Source organism: Pimephales promelas, chromosome 21 (genome assembly GCF_988280905.1).
Source record: "Pimephales promelas chromosome 21, fPimPro1.hap1.1, whole genome shotgun sequence".
Classification (NCBI taxonomy): domain Eukaryota; kingdom Metazoa; phylum Chordata; class Actinopteri; order Cypriniformes; family Leuciscidae; genus Pimephales; species Pimephales promelas.
In genome coordinates this window covers 30413873-30432558 of record NC_142789.1, presented here as the reverse complement: position 1 = coordinate 30432558, position 18686 = coordinate 30413873, and the positions used below count along the sequence as shown (strand labels likewise).

At 36.1% G+C, this 18686-nt stretch overlaps 1 protein-coding gene across 1 annotated transcript in view; it reads right to left on the bottom strand.

The window, feature by feature from the left end:
* Positions 1 to 1451: 1451 nt before the first annotated feature.
* The window catches only part of hnrnpll (heterogeneous nuclear ribonucleoprotein L like), a 26410-nt gene continuing 9175 nt past the window's right edge, over positions 1452 to 18686 (bottom strand). Inside the window, exons 2-13 of the mRNA XM_089124858.1 lie at positions 12567 to 12685; positions 10721 to 10958; positions 9678 to 9763; positions 9011 to 9107; positions 8830 to 8902; positions 8445 to 8516; positions 7479 to 7699; positions 7242 to 7363; positions 6947 to 7148; positions 5349 to 5406; positions 4907 to 5005; positions 1452 to 3992 (exon numbers count right to left, since the gene is read on the bottom strand). Coding sequence (XP_088980984.1) covers positions 3937 to 3992; positions 4907 to 5005; positions 5349 to 5406; positions 6947 to 7148; positions 7242 to 7363; positions 7479 to 7699; positions 8445 to 8516; positions 8830 to 8902; positions 9011 to 9107; positions 9678 to 9763; positions 10721 to 10958; positions 12567 to 12685 — 1443 coding nt within the window. The 3' untranslated portion in view covers positions 1452 to 3936. The remainder of the gene's footprint in view (positions 3993 to 4906; positions 5006 to 5348; positions 5407 to 6946; positions 7149 to 7241; positions 7364 to 7478; positions 7700 to 8444; positions 8517 to 8829; positions 8903 to 9010; positions 9108 to 9677; positions 9764 to 10720; positions 10959 to 12566; positions 12686 to 18686) is intronic.

Below are 18686 nucleotides of genomic sequence, written 5' to 3'. Positions count from 1 at the left end.
TTGTAATTGACGTCCATTACTACTGTACACAGTCACGTACAGTCAATAATGAACCTCAATCACAATGGAAGATGAGGTCAAAATTGTGAGATATAACTCGCGGTTTTTTTTAGTTTTTTATTTTACTATATACTTATTGGCTGAGGCAGATTAAAAGGAACCAATCAGGAGGAGTCAGCGCTGTCAAAACATGTGAAGAGCCGCGGATGAATGTTTTTCTCTTCTTCTTCTTCTTCATGCGGTGAGAGATGGACAGAAAGAAGGTCTCAGGAAAACATCACAACCCTTCATGAGCGGCTGGAACAGAGTCGAGGGTTTTCTTCAGGTGATTTTATTTGATGAGCCACAGCTTCGTGTGCTTTCATCATAACAAAAGATATAAAGGGCAAAAATGTCCCTAAATGAGTATCAGTAATAAACAAGACATTCATGTTAAAGTCCCCCTGTGGTGTAAACCCAGCTTTTAATGCTTTTCGTGTGTCTATGTGGTGTTTTTAATACGTTTTAACACACACCGTGTGTAAGTTCATAAGTCGACAGCGTTGCTGAGTTTCTGACGTCACAAACGTCCTTGTAACCAATCAGATCAACGTGTGATCGTCAACCAGTGGATCTCTGAGTGAGTGAGTGGAGGTGGGGCTCATTTGCATATTCATAGAACCGCGGATATTAAATGAGGCAAGGGTGTCGAGTTACATTCAAGCTGTTTTAACACATTAAGACAAGAGTTGGTGATCAAAGATGAGTTTTAAGCGATAATGATTGACTACAGGGCGACTATAATGTCAGAAACATGTTTGTTTGTGCTTTATTTAGCTAGAAATCCAAAGTTGAGCCATTACACATCTCCGAGAAGCTGAATTAGTTCGTGATATATCAGCCACCTATTAGTATCGCATTAGCCGATATATGTTAATTTGTACCGTTATCGTTATCGGCCTGATAAGAAAATGTGGCCGATATATTAAAGCCGATAAAAATGTATAATTTCCTTCAGCTGAGAGTCTTCAAATGCGCATGGTTTTGAATTGCTTGAAATATGATTGGAATCACTTCAAAAAGGAAAATACAGTAAATACATAGCACAAAATCTGTGAATAAATTAATAATTTGAACATTATAATTGTGTGTTTTAGGACATGGCTCTCAAAATTTGTACCGGTTGTATCCAATTATCGGTTATCGGCTTTCAAATATAAAGGGATTATCGGTTATCGGCCAAAATTTGAATATCAGTTCATCCCTAATTAAATTTTTTCCATCGTTTCATGTGGGCGTCCAACTGTTTGTGTACAGTAAAACAGGCCTCCAAACTGCAGATGCCTGGTCATGAGGAGAGTGAGACGAATAATTTCCCAGATATTACTGAAACTCAACCACGTTAATCTGTTAAACCCCATTACACACACTGATTCTAACTCATTTGACCTGATGAATGACACACAGCCGTGTGGACCTGCAGATGTTTAATGACTGCACATGCTCACAGTGAACTGCTGATGTGTTGATGTGTCAGTTACACACATGAACTAACAATAATATCATCCTGATCCTCTCGCTGCAGCCGCTGAAGAGCCGACACACAGATCTGACTGTAAAACCCAGGGTTGTGAAGGTGCAAATGAGCAATCGTTCTTCCAGTAACATTAATGGAGCATTGTCTTTAATAATGTTCAAAACGTAAACACAAAACAGGGTTTCTGCTGGTTTTATGAAGTTTAATGTAAGGCCTTTTGAAGACCAGGTAATGGAATAATTGGAAGGGAACACAATACACCAATATGCAACTTCCAATTGATATCCATCGCTTTTTTTAAATTTGTTTTTAAACACAAAACGTAGCTTGTATCGCTCTACTGCCAACCACTAAAATATGGAAATCATTTTTACTGTACCTTCTGATTGCAGTACAAAAAAAGTGATGATTTTTGTATTTTTTATGCTTAAATCAAGATACATTTACTTGAGATGCAAAAAAAAAAAATGAATTCTTAGAAAAATACAAAATTAACTTGAGTTTATGATTAAATAAAAAAAAGTAAAATAAAATAACGATTAATAACTCACCGACAGATATCTGTTCTTGTTTTATGGATAACCTCACTTATGTTATTTAGCTTCATTTTACATTTGCATCTCATGGAAATCTTGATTTAAAGATGTATAGGAAAACAGGACAAAAATACGGAGGAACAACATCATTTTTGCAATGCATGTAATGTTTATGAGTTTCTGCTCTGATTTAAGACTTTTTAAGGCCTTTAATTGTGTAAGAGTGAATTAAGACTTTTAAAGAAACCTTGCAAAACCATTATTTATACATTGTTAATGGAACGTTTTTTCTTTCTTAGTTCATCTAACATTTTTTAAAATGTTACTAGTTTCAGAGAACATTCAAAAGTAATATTTCATAATGTTTGCAGAATGATAAAATGCAACGTTCCCTCCACATTTTAAAACCGGATGTTTTCAGAGAACATTCAGAATTCATTTTTTCGTAACTTAATGTTAACGAAGCATTCTTAGAAGGTATTTTTGTTGGATGGGAACTAGTTAGTACTAACGCCTCCGATCGGGAATAAGACGAGCAGACGGATGAAATGCCGTTTTATTTTTTATCTGACTTCAGCATCCCCATGATGATGATGACATTTACACTCGTTTATATTCTAAAAAAAAATTACATGAATAACTGACTGGATTGTAGTGCAGATGAAACCCAATCAACACATAAATTGCATTTAGAAAATATTAAAACAAATTAAATTAATTTAAATTTAATTTAAAATAAATAAATAAAATTAAAATAATTTTAAATTAATTTAATTTGTTGTATTAGTATTTATTTATTGCCCATTGTTAATTTTAAATACAATTCCTTTACAGGTGAAACTCGAAAAATGAGAATATGGTGCAAAAGTTCATTTATTTCAGTAATTCGATCAACTTAAAAGGTGAAACTAATATATTATATAGACTCATTACATGCAAAGTGAGATATTGCAAGCCTTTATTTGTTATAATTGTGATGATTATGGATCACAGCTTATGAAAACCTTTTCACAATCTAATTTTGTGAAAGCTATAACCCATAATCATGAAAATTATAAGAAATAAAAACATGAAATATCTCACTTTGCATGTAATGAGTCTATATAATATATTAGTTTCACCTTTTAAGTTGAATTAATGAAATAAATGCACTTTTGCAAGATATTCAAATTTTTTTGTATTTACATATTCAAGATATGAAATATATTATTTTATTTAGTTTTATTTTATTTCTATTTTTCGCCGTTTTCAATGGAAACGTAATTTATCATCGCTGACGGTTGAGCAAAAACTGCAACGAGATCAAACTACAGGATCAGTAACGGTGAAAAAGATCTGCTTGGAGAACCACCAATGAAGGTCCACACGTATGAAACCCTGAGCGTCACGTGATGATCGTGTGTTTGGATCAGGGCTGCAGTCGATCTATAACACGGACATTGATCAAAGCATCTCACAGTCATCTAACCAAACCCAGAACTACAACAAACGCACAGACAGACTACAGGTCATGTGACTAGCTAAGCGGCTAACCCAGCAGGCGATCCTTCAGTCTCTAGTAAACCCTGCTTCTGTACACATAAATAATAAACCACACGAGGTCCATGTTCTCAGTGTCATGCACACGTCAGTTCAGCTCTTCATTCATCCATTCATTCAGTGTTTCAGTTCACGCCGTGTTTATCGAATGTCAGAACAGACGAGGAAAAACGCCATAAATTGAATAATTAATCGTTCATTGGCTCTTCCTTGTGTTTGCCGTGGTCCCGCCGTCAGTGACATCATAATTGTTTACATCCAGAGAGTGTGTGTGCGTGCGTGTGTGTGTCAGTTTCCATGTTTGATTTACAGATAAGGACAGAAACGTGATGGAGACGCTCCGGCTCAGAGATGTGAGGAGGTGGAGAAGCACAGCTTCAGCGTGTACGGGTTCGAACCATCTGAAAAACAACCAAACCACAGATTACTGACACAGTTAAAGCATGTCATGCTTAATCTCACATCCTCAATCTACACCACACACGGTTCAACTGTGAACTGTAGTTTCAGGCTCTTCTAGAAGTTGAATGTTGATTATTCTCCTCATTGTTGCGGCTCCTCTCTTCCCAGTCTGTCAGTAACGCTCTGTTTACTTCCTGCCCCTCCTCCTGAAAAGCACACTGTGCTCTGATTGGTCGGCTGGTCGGCTGGAGCAGTGTGTTGTGATTGGTCGAGAGCTTCGGGTGTGTTTGGGAAATTCCATAACCGCCAGTTTAACACACTACTAACTAACTCAACCAGGCCCCGCCCCTTTATTCTGCGCATTAATTATTATAATGAGGAATGTTCAAATATATTTAATAGGAGACTGAGATCTATCAGTGACCGTTAGATTTTTCTGGACGAATGTTTTATTTTTTAGTTGTGGCAACCATAACCCAATGAGTTATTTTGCTGATGCCATAATTAATTTTTATATTAAGTAAATATACAAAACTAAATATCTGTATTTCTGAGTTCCCAGTCTTTTTAATAATAATAAAAAAAAATAAAAAAAAATTGTCTTTTTTATGCTTAAATCAAGATACATTTACTTGAGATGCAAAAAAGAATGAATTCTTAGAAAAATACAAAATTAACTTGAGTTTATGATTAAATAAAAAAAAGTAAAATAACTTTTATATTTTTATTGTAAAACTTTTGTATTTCTGAGTTCCCAGTCTTTTTAATAATAATAATAAAAAAAATCTTATGCTAATATTCAACCATGGACTTGAATTATGTGCCATAACACAAATGAAGTGTTGACGTTAGTTGATTTCTGACTTGATCTAGAACAGAGGCTGATGGGTAAACAGAGAGAGTGTTTGCTTACTGGGTATCCGGATCTGATAATGATTGAGAACCGTCAGAACCTCCACGGCGTGAGTTTTACTGTCGAACTCCAGCAAACCAGAGATGGTCTTTGAACTGGCTGTGGATTCAAACGGCACAGTTTCAAAGCAGTAATAAAGAACAATAACTATATTAATGTTGCACAATTCACCAATGGACCCGTTTCACAGCCAATTATCTACGTCGTAAAACCAGCTAACAAAAATATGTCCTAAGAAGTGATGACAACATTATATCGGAATGTTCAAAAAGTTTAAACACCGTGAACGTTCCATTACATCATCTTGTGGAATGTTGCCTTAACGCCCGTATAACCATGAAAAACATTTACAAATCTGGATATTTGTGAAATAATTGAACAGTGTCTATGGTTAATGAAAACTCAAACATGAATCATAAATCAATGAGAACTCAAGACTCACGTTTGGCGTCAAACACTTTGTATTTGATGAATCCTGGGACGTCGTGTTCTGTGCATAACTGCAAAACAACAGAAGAAAATCAGTGTGTTACAGTCAGTGTTGGGTGTAACTAATTAGTAAGTAATTAGTTACTGTAATTCAATTACTTTTCCCTTGAAAATGTAAAGTAAGGGATTACTCTTCATTTATCTGTAATTTAATTACAGTTACTTCTGATGTAATTGAGGTAAATACTGTGTATGGATCAGCAATTCATTTGCATTTCATGAGGTGTCTAAATATTACGACCGCACTCGTACAAATTCGTATGAATTATTGTAAAATATGTATTCATGAGATCAGACATAAAACAATAGTGGGTTTAACATCTAAATATATTGTCTGATGTTAAAGTATGTTTTTATAATGTAACCTTCTCCACCTTGGTCAGTTTAAGGATAATTCATGCAATTTTATAGTATTTATTTGAAAGAATTAAAACAGATTCATGTCTATCCTTGTATTATTCAGCTGGTTGAGATTGATATGGGATTTTGAAAGTAATTAAATACTTTTTAGAGAGAGTAATTAGTACAGTAATCTAATTACACTGTTGAAGAGGTAATTAGTAACTAGTAATTCATTACTTTTTTAGAGTAACTTACCCAACACTGGTTACAGTAGAACAGACACTGGCGAAGTTATGAATACTGTAATCTAACCCTAACAGGAAAAACTAAAAAACATTGTTTACTTTAGTTTATTCCACTGTTAGAAATGAGGACGCCCTTTATCTCCGGGGACAATTTGTCTGCAAAATTGGGTAAAAATCACCTGAACCTTTCAGATAATGAATTAACATAGAAACTGCTGAAGTCAAGCTTGTTTACGCCCTGATTAATTCATTTCTGCCACATAAGAAAAAAATGTATTCTTGCTTTGGTAATTCATATTTATGAGATTAAAAATCGAAATTATGACTTAAATAGTTTAAATGAACGGTAACACTTTACAATAAGGTTCATTAGTTAACATTAGTAAATGCATTAACTAACATAAACTAATGATGAGCAATGCATTAGTTACAGTGTTTATTAATCTTCGTTAATGTTAGTTAATACAAATACAGCTGTTCATTGTGTGTTCATGTTAGTTCACAGTCCATTAACTAATACAACCTTTGATTTTAATAACGTATTAGTAAATGTTGGAATTAATATTAACTAAGATTAATAAATGCTGAAGAAGTATTGTTCACATATTGTACATGTTAAGTAATGTAGTTAACTAATGAACCTTATTGTAAAGTGTTACCAAATTAACTAGAAATTCTGACATTAAAATGTCTTAAAAAGTCAGAATTAAAGGTATAATGGCCATTTTTACAGGATATAAAATAAGTCTCTGATGTCCCCAGAGTGTGTGTGTGTGTGTGTGTGTGTGTGTGTGTGTGTGTGTGGAGTTTCAGCTCAAATACCCCACAGATATTTTTACAGCATGTTTTTTGAGGGTCAATAAAAATGTGTTGTTTCGTGTGTGTCCCTTTAAATGCAAATGAGCTGCTGCTCCCGGCACAGAGGGCGGAGCTTCAAGAGCCTGTGTGTGTGTGTGAGACTCACCCGCTGCAGGTCCTCCTCGCTGACGCAGGGCGGGACGTTGTAGAAGTGGAGGACGCAGGACGGAGGCTGGATGATGTTCTTGGACGCCTGTCCGGCGCTGGTGAAGCGGTTGTTGCGGGTCATGGCGAAGTCTTTGTAGCTGCTGGATCCGTCGTCCAACTCAAACACCTGACTGGGGATCACAGCGTGCTGCTTCGACACGCTGACACACACACACACACACCAGAGCAACAGATATATCAGTCTGCATGTCATACACACCCGACTGCGGATCACAGACGTTGTGTTTCCTCACCAGACGTTGAGCCGTTTGCTGAAGACCTTGATGCTGTTGAGGTGTGTGATCGCTCTATCCACCGCATACTCATCACCCATCTCCACAAGAGCTGTGCCCGGGACGCTCTTCATGAACTTCACCTGCACACACACACACACAGTTAGGGTTTTTAAATAATATTTAGTAACATTATCGACTGAATATTTTCTTTGATCAGAGTGAAATTTCAAGTCTTCGTTATACTGAGCGCTTCACCTTCTCGATGTTGCCATAGAGACAGAAGAGGTTGAAGATGCGAGTGCAGTTCATCTTGTTGGGATGCAGGCCGCTCACCATGGCAACAGCGCTGGAGGCGTGGCTCATGTAGGAGGCGGAGCTCTGAGGAAGCGGATACGACACCACCTCGGGGACGTCATGATGAGAGACTCGCTTGAAGCGGTTATTACTGGGCAGAGGCAGCAGGGGGCAGTGCGAGCCTGCACACACACACACACACACACACACACACAGAGTTAATCACTGGTGTCTGTTGAAATTGATATTAAAATATATTTAGAAACAACATCCAAATGTAAAACAAAAAAAGGTAAAAAGAAAATTCTGTAAAATGTATTTTTTTGTGATTAAAAATGCGTTTGGTTATATGTGCTTCTGTATGTAAATTATGTTTTGTTCTTATTAAAATGCAATAAAAAAATTAATATATATATAAAATATATATATATATTGTTGTATTTTTTGTTGTTGTTGGTTTATATAAGGAAAATAAACAGTGTGAATCAGAATTATACGGAGGTGTATTGCGTTCACTTGAAGAAAAAAAATCTACTCTGTTTTTCTGAATTAATGAGTTAATTTTTCATGGATTTTTTTTTTGCTCTGTTTTTCTGAATTAACTAATTAATTCAGAAAAAACAGAGCAAAAACTTTTTTTCTCATGAAAAATTTAATTAATTCAGAAAAACAGAGAAAAAAATTCTCATGAAAAATTAACTCATTAATTCAGAAAAACAGAGTAGATTTTTTTTCTTCAAGTGAACGCAATACACCTCCATAGAATTAAGAACTAGAGAAAGAGTGATATATAATGAATATATAATTCATATGTAATTAATCAGATTGGGATGTCAGATGACGTGAGCTTGGTTGATTGATTGATTGATTGATTGACTGACTTACTGACTGATTGACTGATTGATTGATTGATTGATTAGGACTGACCGTATCCGTTGTCATTGTATGAGGACGGATGTTCTCCCAGGATGGCCTGTCGCTGTCGGCCTTTACCGCGCTCTACAACACACACACACACACACACACACACACACACAGCCTGTAAATACACTCACATTTACACTGATAACACACTCACCATGAGAACATGAGCAGAGAAACACAGAGAGATGAACATAAAGAACACACACTGCCAGATTACTGAGATTATATATTTGAACCCTCTGGTGCTCCGTCCACGCTCACAGAAATATTACGCTTTTAAAAATGTTTAATTTCATCTGAATGGTGTGACACACAAACATACACACATTTGTGCACTCACACACTCTCAAGCACACTCTCTCTCTCACACACACACACACACACGTACCTCGTCTCAGCAGGAAGGGTTTGGTGTAATCCCAGCTGTCGTTGTCGTTTCTGATGACGTTGAGGCGTGAGGGCTAGAATGAGAGAGCACAACGCCACTGCATGTGTGTTAGCTCCAGCGGTGTGTGTGTGTGAGTGAGTGTGTGAGTGAGTGTGTGTGAGTGTGAACGCTGCACATTTACCCGAGCGTATTCGATTTTCAGCGTGCAGCAGCCGGCGTAGATGTCGGCCCCGTTCAGGGCAGCTTTGGCCTTCTGGGCGTTCTGGATGGACTCAAACGTGACGGCCGTCAAGGAATAAAACACAGAGCCTCAAACACACACACACACACACACACACACTCACAGGTGATGTCAGCTCACAATTATATAAATATAATTTAATTTAGGTTTAATATATATATATATAGAAATAAAAAAACAACTGTAAATTAAATTATATTTAAATAAAAATAATTATTAATTAGAATAATTAATTAATAAGAGAAAAAAAATACGCAAATTATGCATGCAAATATTTAATAGAGACTCGATTAGACCATTGGCAGTGCTTCACGGGAGTGGGCGGAGCTAAAGGGTTTTTTGGAGTGATTTGATTGTTTCAATTCTCTGATTGGTGGAGATTTCTCTGCAGAATCATGGGTAATGTATTATTATTCCACCGAAAATTCCACTGTTGAACATGATTATTAAAAAAAAAAATGAAATAATGTGCTTATACTCATGAATCACATTCACATTGTAATACCAGTGTAATACCCATGTCATTATACAGCTTTCTGTCCACATAAATCACAAAAACAAACACACACACACATACACACACACACACACACACAACAAAGGATATTCCACCATTGCCTGGATTCCGTTCCTCTTAAAGATGACGATCCGCAGCACATTTCCGATTGGATTACAGACTGTGTACAAAACATCCTACAAGTAGAGGAGGAGAATCCGTTCAGAACAGCCAATCAGAGCGGGTCATGTGACATGCATAAAATTACAAGTTTTACCGCAGTGAAAACTGTTACCGTAGTGATAAGTGTTTTACCGTAACAGTAAGTGTTTTACCGCAACAGTAAGTGTTTTACCGTAACAGTAAGTGTTTTACCGTAACAGTAAGTGTTTTACCGTAGTGTTTTACCGTAACAGTAAGTGTTTTATTGTAACAGTAAGTGTTTTACCGTAACAGTAAGTGTTTTACCGTAGTGTTTTACCGTAACAGTAAGTGTTTTATTGTAACAGTAAGTGTTTTACCGTAACAGTAAGTGTTTTACCGTAGTGATAAGTGTTTTACCGTAACAGTAAGTGTTTTACCGTAGTGTTTTACCGTAACAGTAAGTGTTTTATTGTAACAGTAAGTGTTTTACCGTAACAGTAAGTGTTTTACCGTAACAGTAAGTGTTTTACCGTAACAGTAAGTGTTTTACCGCAACAGTAAGTGTTTTACCGTTTTACCGTAACAGTAAGTGTTTTACCGTAACAGTAAGTGTTTTACCGTAGTGTTTTACCGTAACAGTAAGTGTTTTACCGTAACAGTAAGTGTTTTACCGTAGTGTTTTACCGTAACAGTAAGTGTTTTATTGTAACAGTAAGTGTTTTACCGTAACAGTAAGTGTTTTACCGTAGTGTTTTACCGTAACAGTAAGTGTTTTATTGTAACAGTAAGTGTTTTACTGTAACAGTAAGTGTTTTACCGTAGTGATAAGTGTTTTACCGTAACAGTAAGTGTTTTACCGTAGTGTTTTACCGTAACAGTAAGTGTTTTATTGTAACAGTAAGTGTTTTACCGTAACAGTAAGTGTTTTACCGTAGTGATAAGTGTTTTACCGTAACAGTAAGTGTTTTACCGTAACAGTAAGTGTTTTATTGTAACAGTGAGTGTTTTACCGTAGTGATGGGGTAGAGCGGGTTCTGGATGGACAGCAGCAGGACCTTGTTGCCGCTGTTGGGGTCGTCGGCGTTGGTGGGCCGCGTGATGCGTTTGCTGGTGGAGTAGTTGAAGAAGGCCTGCTGGCCCGCGATGTACACGGCCTCCTGGGAGCCGCACGACACACAGCGGTCGGCACTCTGAGCCTCCTCGAACTCCACCAGAGCCTGGCGCTTGAACGGCATCATCATCACGTAACTGCGGGACAGGAGAGGAGGCTGCGTCTCAGATTTCATTATGCATGTTTATTACTTTGTTTTTTTATATTAATTTATCTTTATTTCAGATTTACTTTTTTTTGTTATTATTAGTTTTTATCTTTAGTTTTCATGTTCATTTTAGTGCAATTTTGTTGTGCTTCTGTAATTTTATGTTTTTATATTTCTATGTTTAATTCATTTCTTTAATCTTTATATATATATTGCTATTTGTTTAATTTATTTCAATTTTATTTTCATTTTAATTTCTTCTACTTTTATGCATTTAGTTTTCACATTTATTTTAGTAAAATTTTTGTTAATTTAGTCATGTGCTTTTGTCATTTGTTTATTTTATTTTTTCAGTATTGCTATTTAAGTTCAATTATTTGTTTTCCACTTGATTATAATGTTTGTTCATTTCGTTATGTGTTTTGTCATTTCAAATCAAGGGTTGATTTATTTCAGTTTTAGTTTAGCTTTCAAATTTGTTGTTATTTAGATATTTTTAATAATGTTACATTTAGTTTAATGTTTATTTATTTCGTTATGTGTTTTTAATGTCATTTAATTTTTTATTTCTTCTAGTATTGTGAATCAGTTTAGTTTATTTTTCCACAACTGTAAATATTTGGCTGAAAAAAAAAAATTCCAACATGATTTTGAAGGGCAGAGATTTCAATGTTTCACTAATAAATAATGTTCCACTAAACACTATTTCTAGCGCCGTCTATCCAATAATCACAATAGGCTTTGATACTTTTGATATGAAACGAAGTCTCAGTTTTCAAATTCTCTCAATTTATCACAAATTGCAAACAATAAATGCCATCTTTGCACTGCTAGTCACTCGCTAATTTTACTTAAACTGTTGTCTTCATTAATTTAATGCATGTTCGAATAATTGTCATGAAAACAAGTTTTTATATATTAATATTTCAACAAAAAAAACTGGAGTAAAAACATTTATATTTTGGCTTCGGTAGAGAACTCCCTTCGCTGCATCACTAATGATCAGTGCATTAGACAAATAAACAGCAGTGTTTATTTTATTATATATTATTAACGGCATCAAACCAGAAGCGAATACTGGAGGACTCAAATCAAATCTGCAGAGATGTGTGTAATGGAGGAGCACAGCACAGCATTCTGCAGTCATGAGATGCTCAAAGTGACTATAAATACACTCATATGACCTTGATTTAAGATCAGAGTGGGAGAGAGAGAGAGAGAGAGACTTCCTGTTCATCTTCATTTGATCCGTGTCTTTTCTAATGTAGTTCAGGCCAAACTAGGGATGTGCAATATATGTGTATCGTCTACGATAATATCATAATTGTTGTTTTAATAATGTGTGATCTGACATGATCAATTTTCAGTGATTTACTCTATTAAAATACCATTCTATTGTATTTTTGTATCATATGATAAAGTTGAGTAATAAGTAATAAAGTAAACACACAGCGGTGTTTCGTCACTGAATGAATCAGTCCATTTGAACGAATCGTTTGAATGAATTTAGTCCGATTGAGCCGTCAATCCGCTTATGACAAAAAGAAACACCAGTATTCAGTACGAACCGCCCATGAGAAATAAACCATCATTTTACCAGATGTTTCCGAACTTCTCCAAGGACTCGACCAGATCAGCCTCCACCACCGACTCACACAACCCTCGGACGTGGACGACGGGAGACGGAGCGATGCGGTGAGTCTCCGAGCCGTTGTCCTGCGGGAGAGACGACACACACGCCACATACAACTCAATAAAGCAGTTTTAAAATTAAAAACAAAACACGTAATGAAAAAAAATGGAAAATTACACACACACACACACACACACCTAGTTTACTATCCTTGTGAGGACTCTCGGTGGACGTAATGTTTTTTATACAGTACAAACTGTATATTCTGTCCCCTTACACACACACTAACCCTACTAGAGCCAGACCGATATATCGGTAGACCGATGTTATCGGCCGATATTAGGCATTTTCCGAACTATCGGTATCCGCAGTTATAATGGCGGATAAATGAATATTTCAAAAATAAAATAAAAACAGACGCAACGCGCTTGAACCATGTCATGAGTGTTGGAGTAGTATAGTTTGTCCACCAGAGGGCGCTCTACACCGTTCCTGTCGGCAACACTCGTTGAGTTGGTCACGAGACATACATTGCTTGAATAACAATTAAAAGATCATCCCCATCAGTTCTCTAAACTCAAATAAGCATGACAAAAAATAAATAAATAAATAAAATATCGGCCGATATATATCGGAATATCGGATTTTAAAACCCAAAAATATTTGTATCGGTATCGGCCTTCAAAATCCTTTATCGGTCGGGCTCTAAACCCTACCCATCACACTCTCTCTCTCTCTCTTTCATTTATAATGTTTTACAAGATTTCTGTTTCAAATAAATGCTGTTCTATAAATCAAAAAATCCTGAGAAAGAAAACATTAATCAGCACGACTGATTTCAACATTTGTAATAATCATAAATGTAATTTGATCATCAGATCCTAATATTTAAAAGTCATTTAGCTCAACATCTCCAGAATACATGCAATTGCTTTTGATTAGCATTATTTTATTTTATTATATTTATTTCTCATTGTAACTTTTTTTTTTTTTTTTTTTCTTGGCATGGTACATATATAGTTTTTGTCTGTATTTTGATGTTGTCTTGGTACAAATGAAATGATATGGTTTACTCTGTTTAGGGAGGAGTGTGTCACCTTTTGGGAGTCTTGCATGAATGACTGTCTTGTTTTGTTTTGGTTTATATATTTAGCTGTATAGCACTACTGCATTGCATTTTTTTTTTTCTTTTGTATTTGTTTTTTGTTTTTGTTTTTTGGCTTTTTGCTATTTGTTATGTTAAATTCCAGCTGCTGTAAGGTCAGTTTTTTTGTTTTATTTGAATCTAGAATCGAGGACCCCCTCGAAAACGAGATGGCTCATCTCAAGGGGCTATTCCTCTTTAATAAAAAATGTCAAATAATAATATTAGAGTGATTTGTGAAGGGTCATGTGACATGGAAGAATGGAGTAATGATGATAAATGACACTTTACTGTATATTCAAAAGAGAACAGATGATTTACACTGGAGGAATATTACACTGTATTACTGTATTTATGATCAAATAAATGACTTTCTAAGCATTTGAGATTCTTAAAAAAATCTTACCGACGTCATGTATCTAGAGTAGTAAAGATAAATAAAAGTGAACAAAACCTTTCATTAAGAACGTCTCCGAATGCGTCAATCGATCACATCGTACAGTGACTGAGATTATTCTGCTATCAGCCAATAGTTGATAGTCACTCAGTCCGTCATATTAATGAAGAACAACCATTAATTTTGACTTCGATCATGTGATTTAACGTTTCAGAATAAAACATTAAACAGATCGAGTGCAGTGACAGAAGCATGTGACGCTGAAACCACACGTGCATCTGCATATTTTTGCAGGCATCAAACTCTCTTTCCATTTTCTGTTTTGCAAAACTCCCGAATGCTTCGACCACAGAGATCAACAGTCGAACGGTTACAGGACGGGCACCTCGATGCCTTCGGCTCACATTCACATCAAGAACGTGAAGAACGTCCCACTGATTCAGTCTCAGCGAGGGTCATTATAGTGAACTGAAACTGGACTAAAGCCATACAAAACATTTCCTGCTGCTTGACATTAAAGTCCTGTACTTAATAATCCCTTCAAAATTTAAGCTTCTAAAAAAATATCTTGAATGTAACTCGACACCCTTCCCTCATTTAGTATGCGCAGGGCCATGAATATGCAAATATGCTCCTCTCACCCCACTGGTTGACGATCACACGTTGATCTGATTGGTTACAAGGTGGTTTGTGACGTCAGAAAGTGTGTTTTTGAGACTGTCTTTGGTTTTAAGGAGGAAATACTCAGTCCACGTATGAACTTACGCATGGTTTAACCCTTGTGCTGCATTAGATTTTTAACACCGTTGAGTGCATTAAGGACCAAAAATGGCCACATATTAAACATTGCCTAAAATATTATATATTATTATTATTTTCCACTTTTACCAAGTTAAATCTTTTAACCAGCATCAGTCCTCATCATAACTACCAAAAATGTATTCAATTTCAGGATTTTAACCCTTTAATTACCAGTTTTGTTTGCGAAACCATCGATTTGTATAAGAGGAAAAAACACAAAAATTCAATTATTTTCAATAAACTAAATGCAAAGAGAAAACTTTAGATTTGGATTATCACAGTCCCACTTTGCAAAAAATCCCACTTAGCGCGTTAGAGACCAAAAATGGCCACCTATTAAACATTGCCTATTGCCTAAAATAAGGTGCATTTCCACCCATAGGGAATAAATATGTAGTGACGTCATCTGGTGAAATACACTATATGATGCAAATATAATGCGTTTGCTTCAAAATGAAAGGATGTTTGTGCAAAAATCATGTTTCATGTATTACTGACAGCCTCGGATTTTTAATGGGTTTCAATGGGCCATTTTTTGGTCTTTATGGTGCTGAGTGTTACTATTTGATCTACACAGTGTGTGTTATACATATTTTGCAAAATGGGATCACATTTTTTACATGTATCCAAAAAGTCACAATTTTGCCAAATTTCATACCATTTGCATTAAAACAGCCAAAATGGTCAAAGAAAATAAACTGCAAAAGACCAAAAATGTCCCTAATGCAGCATAAGGGTTAAGCGTATTAAAAACACCATACACACATAAACTGGATTTTCACCACAGGGGGACTTTAACTTTAACTTCTTGTTTATTGAACTGTAAGCAAATACATTAAAGTGGAACCACAACCAAAGGGATAAAAATATCTAAATAATTCTCATGGCATTATGTGTATATATATATACAATATATACTCGTTCAGAATGGTGATTCAAATCATTAATTTCAGTCACAATTATTAGAAAGCAAACTAACCATAAACAGCACGTGATGTCACGAGATAGACATCTCAGTCTCATTGCCCATCACAGGTCCATACAGGCGACATTTTACAGCAGTGTGTGTGTGTGTGTGTGTGTGTGTGAGGGATTCCTGTCACTCTTTAGACACCTTCACACACTTTATAAGCTCTTCACGAGATCTCAGCTGGACAAAAATACCAACAAGAGCATTAATTCAAACACACAGCATTGCTTTACATGTTCCCTCATAAAAAACATGTTTTTTTGTTGTTGTTCCGTTTTTTTATGTAATGTAAATCATTTACTAAATGAATCATTTCCTTGTTTTGGACCACATGAACTAAAATAACAGTGTCTAATAAAAGCACAGAGATGCAACACACACACCTGATAGTGTCAGTGTGTCTGAAGTATTTCCTCCTGTTGCTTTGAGAAAACGTCCGTCTGTTTTTTAGCTCAAGGTTAACACCTGTATATTTGACAGATCTGAGACCAGATTATATGCTCAGCATCTGTCACTTTAAAACCAATCATTCTCCCAGATGTGAGCGAGTAAACAATGAGGTTTGAGGTGAACTACTTACTTTAAACCCATGAGAGCCAAAACAGCGTCTGCGGTTGGAAAACGACCTGCAGAAACACGGCGCTGTGACCATGTTCATCGGAAGAATCACATCATTCAGACCCCGAACACACACTCAAACATCAAACCCTTTCCACAGCACACACACGGACACCAGATCCTTGAGTCGCACACTAAGAGCCGATCTAAGCGCATGATCTGAAGCGTTTACCATCACTTTTGCTAGTTTTACAATGGGACAAATGGCCGGCGCTCCCATATAAAACCATATATCGGTAACAAAGCATATTAAATATATTTAATAACATTTTAATGAATGGTCTATGAGTGTCACACATCTCAGTTCTGATTTGTTCCTCAATTCTGACAAAAGATTGCATTAATTCTTTATCACAAAGGAAAAAACTGAGCAACTAGAAGGGTCTTCTTACCCACATGACCTCATCTGCATAGCCACACCCACCTCATCTGCATAGCCCATATATAACCCCACCCACCATCTCAGCTCACAGGATTCATTAATACTGAATAATTGAATTACAGACGTTCAGTTCTCAATTTCTCTGAAATAATGTCTGTTTATGTATTTAATCATCTCAATAACCTAGTTTTAATAATAATAATAATCAATTCAATTCAATAATAACAAATGTTTTCGTGCAGGCTGTTTGTTTGTGCTGCAAATTCATGATGAGGAGGAGTAAAAATGGTCAGACGCTTTATCATTCGTGCATATAAAAGATTGTATGTATATAAGCCATCTGACTTGACTTAAACAAATGCATAAACAGGTTAATCAGGCAGACAAACAAGCTCTGAAAACGTCAGACGCTTTAAAAATAGCTCTGAATCTGCGGGAAATGAGCAGCGGCTGCATGTTAATGTCATCATACTCTGATTCGATTACACAAATGAATCGTTTCGGGTGACATTTCGAACACAGGGACACAGACAGTGTGTGTTCTCATGAGCGGACGTACGTTGGTTCGTGGGAAGTGTATTCCAGATGAAAGGCGGATTCATACACACACACACAGGGTTTAATAGTTGACTTGGTCATAAACATTAATAACGCATGAAGTGACTCACTTTTACACTGTGTGAAATGAAGCAAAACGGCTCATCACGAGTAACTAAACGAAAAAATATCCGATAAATAAAGCATCTGTGTCAGAGAGAGAGAAAAAGAAAGAAAGAATTATTATTTTTAGTCAGCCAAAGTCAGTTTGATTTCCTCTCTGCCAGAGATTATTCGACGAACCCTTCCTGTCTCCAGACTCAGACTGATGAACGAGTGCGACCCACAGACGGCCCGTCACGGCGATCGGCTCATCTGTTCAGTGTTCAATCAGTCGACCGTAATCTACGGCTCAACTGGACCCTGAACGAGATATGACTGAGATATGACTGAGATATGACTGAGATATGACTGAGATATGAGATATGTCAGAGATGAGTGAGATATGACAGAGATGTGACTGAGATATGACAGAGATATGCCTGAGATATGACTGAGATATGAGATATGTCAGAGATGAGTGAGATATGACTGAGATATGACAGAGATATGACAGAGATATGACTGAGATATGACAGAGATGTAACTGAGATATGACAGAGATATGACAGAGATATGACTGAGATATGACTGAGATATGAGATATGTCAGAGATGAGTGAGATATGACAGAGATATGACTGAGATATGAGATATGTCAGAGATGAGTGAGATATGACTGAGATATGACTGAGATATGACAGATATATGACTGAGATATGAGTGAGATATGACTGAGATATGACAGATATATGACTGAGATATGAGTGAGATATGACTGAGATATGACAGATATATGACTGAGATATGAGTGAGATATGACTGAGATATGACAGATATATGACTGAGATATGACAGATATATGACTGAGATATGACTGAGATATGACTGAGATATGACAGATATATGACTGAGATATGACAGATATATGACTGAGATATGAGTGAGATATGACTGAGATATATGACTGAGATATGAGTGAGATATGACTAAGATATGACAGATATATGACTAAGATATGACAGATATATGAGATATGACAGATATATGAACACTGAATAATCATGATATCCGCTGAGTGTGTCTGTCTCTGGCTAAGTGCCGCTATAGCGTGAAAGCACAGTTTGAGTCTGCCAG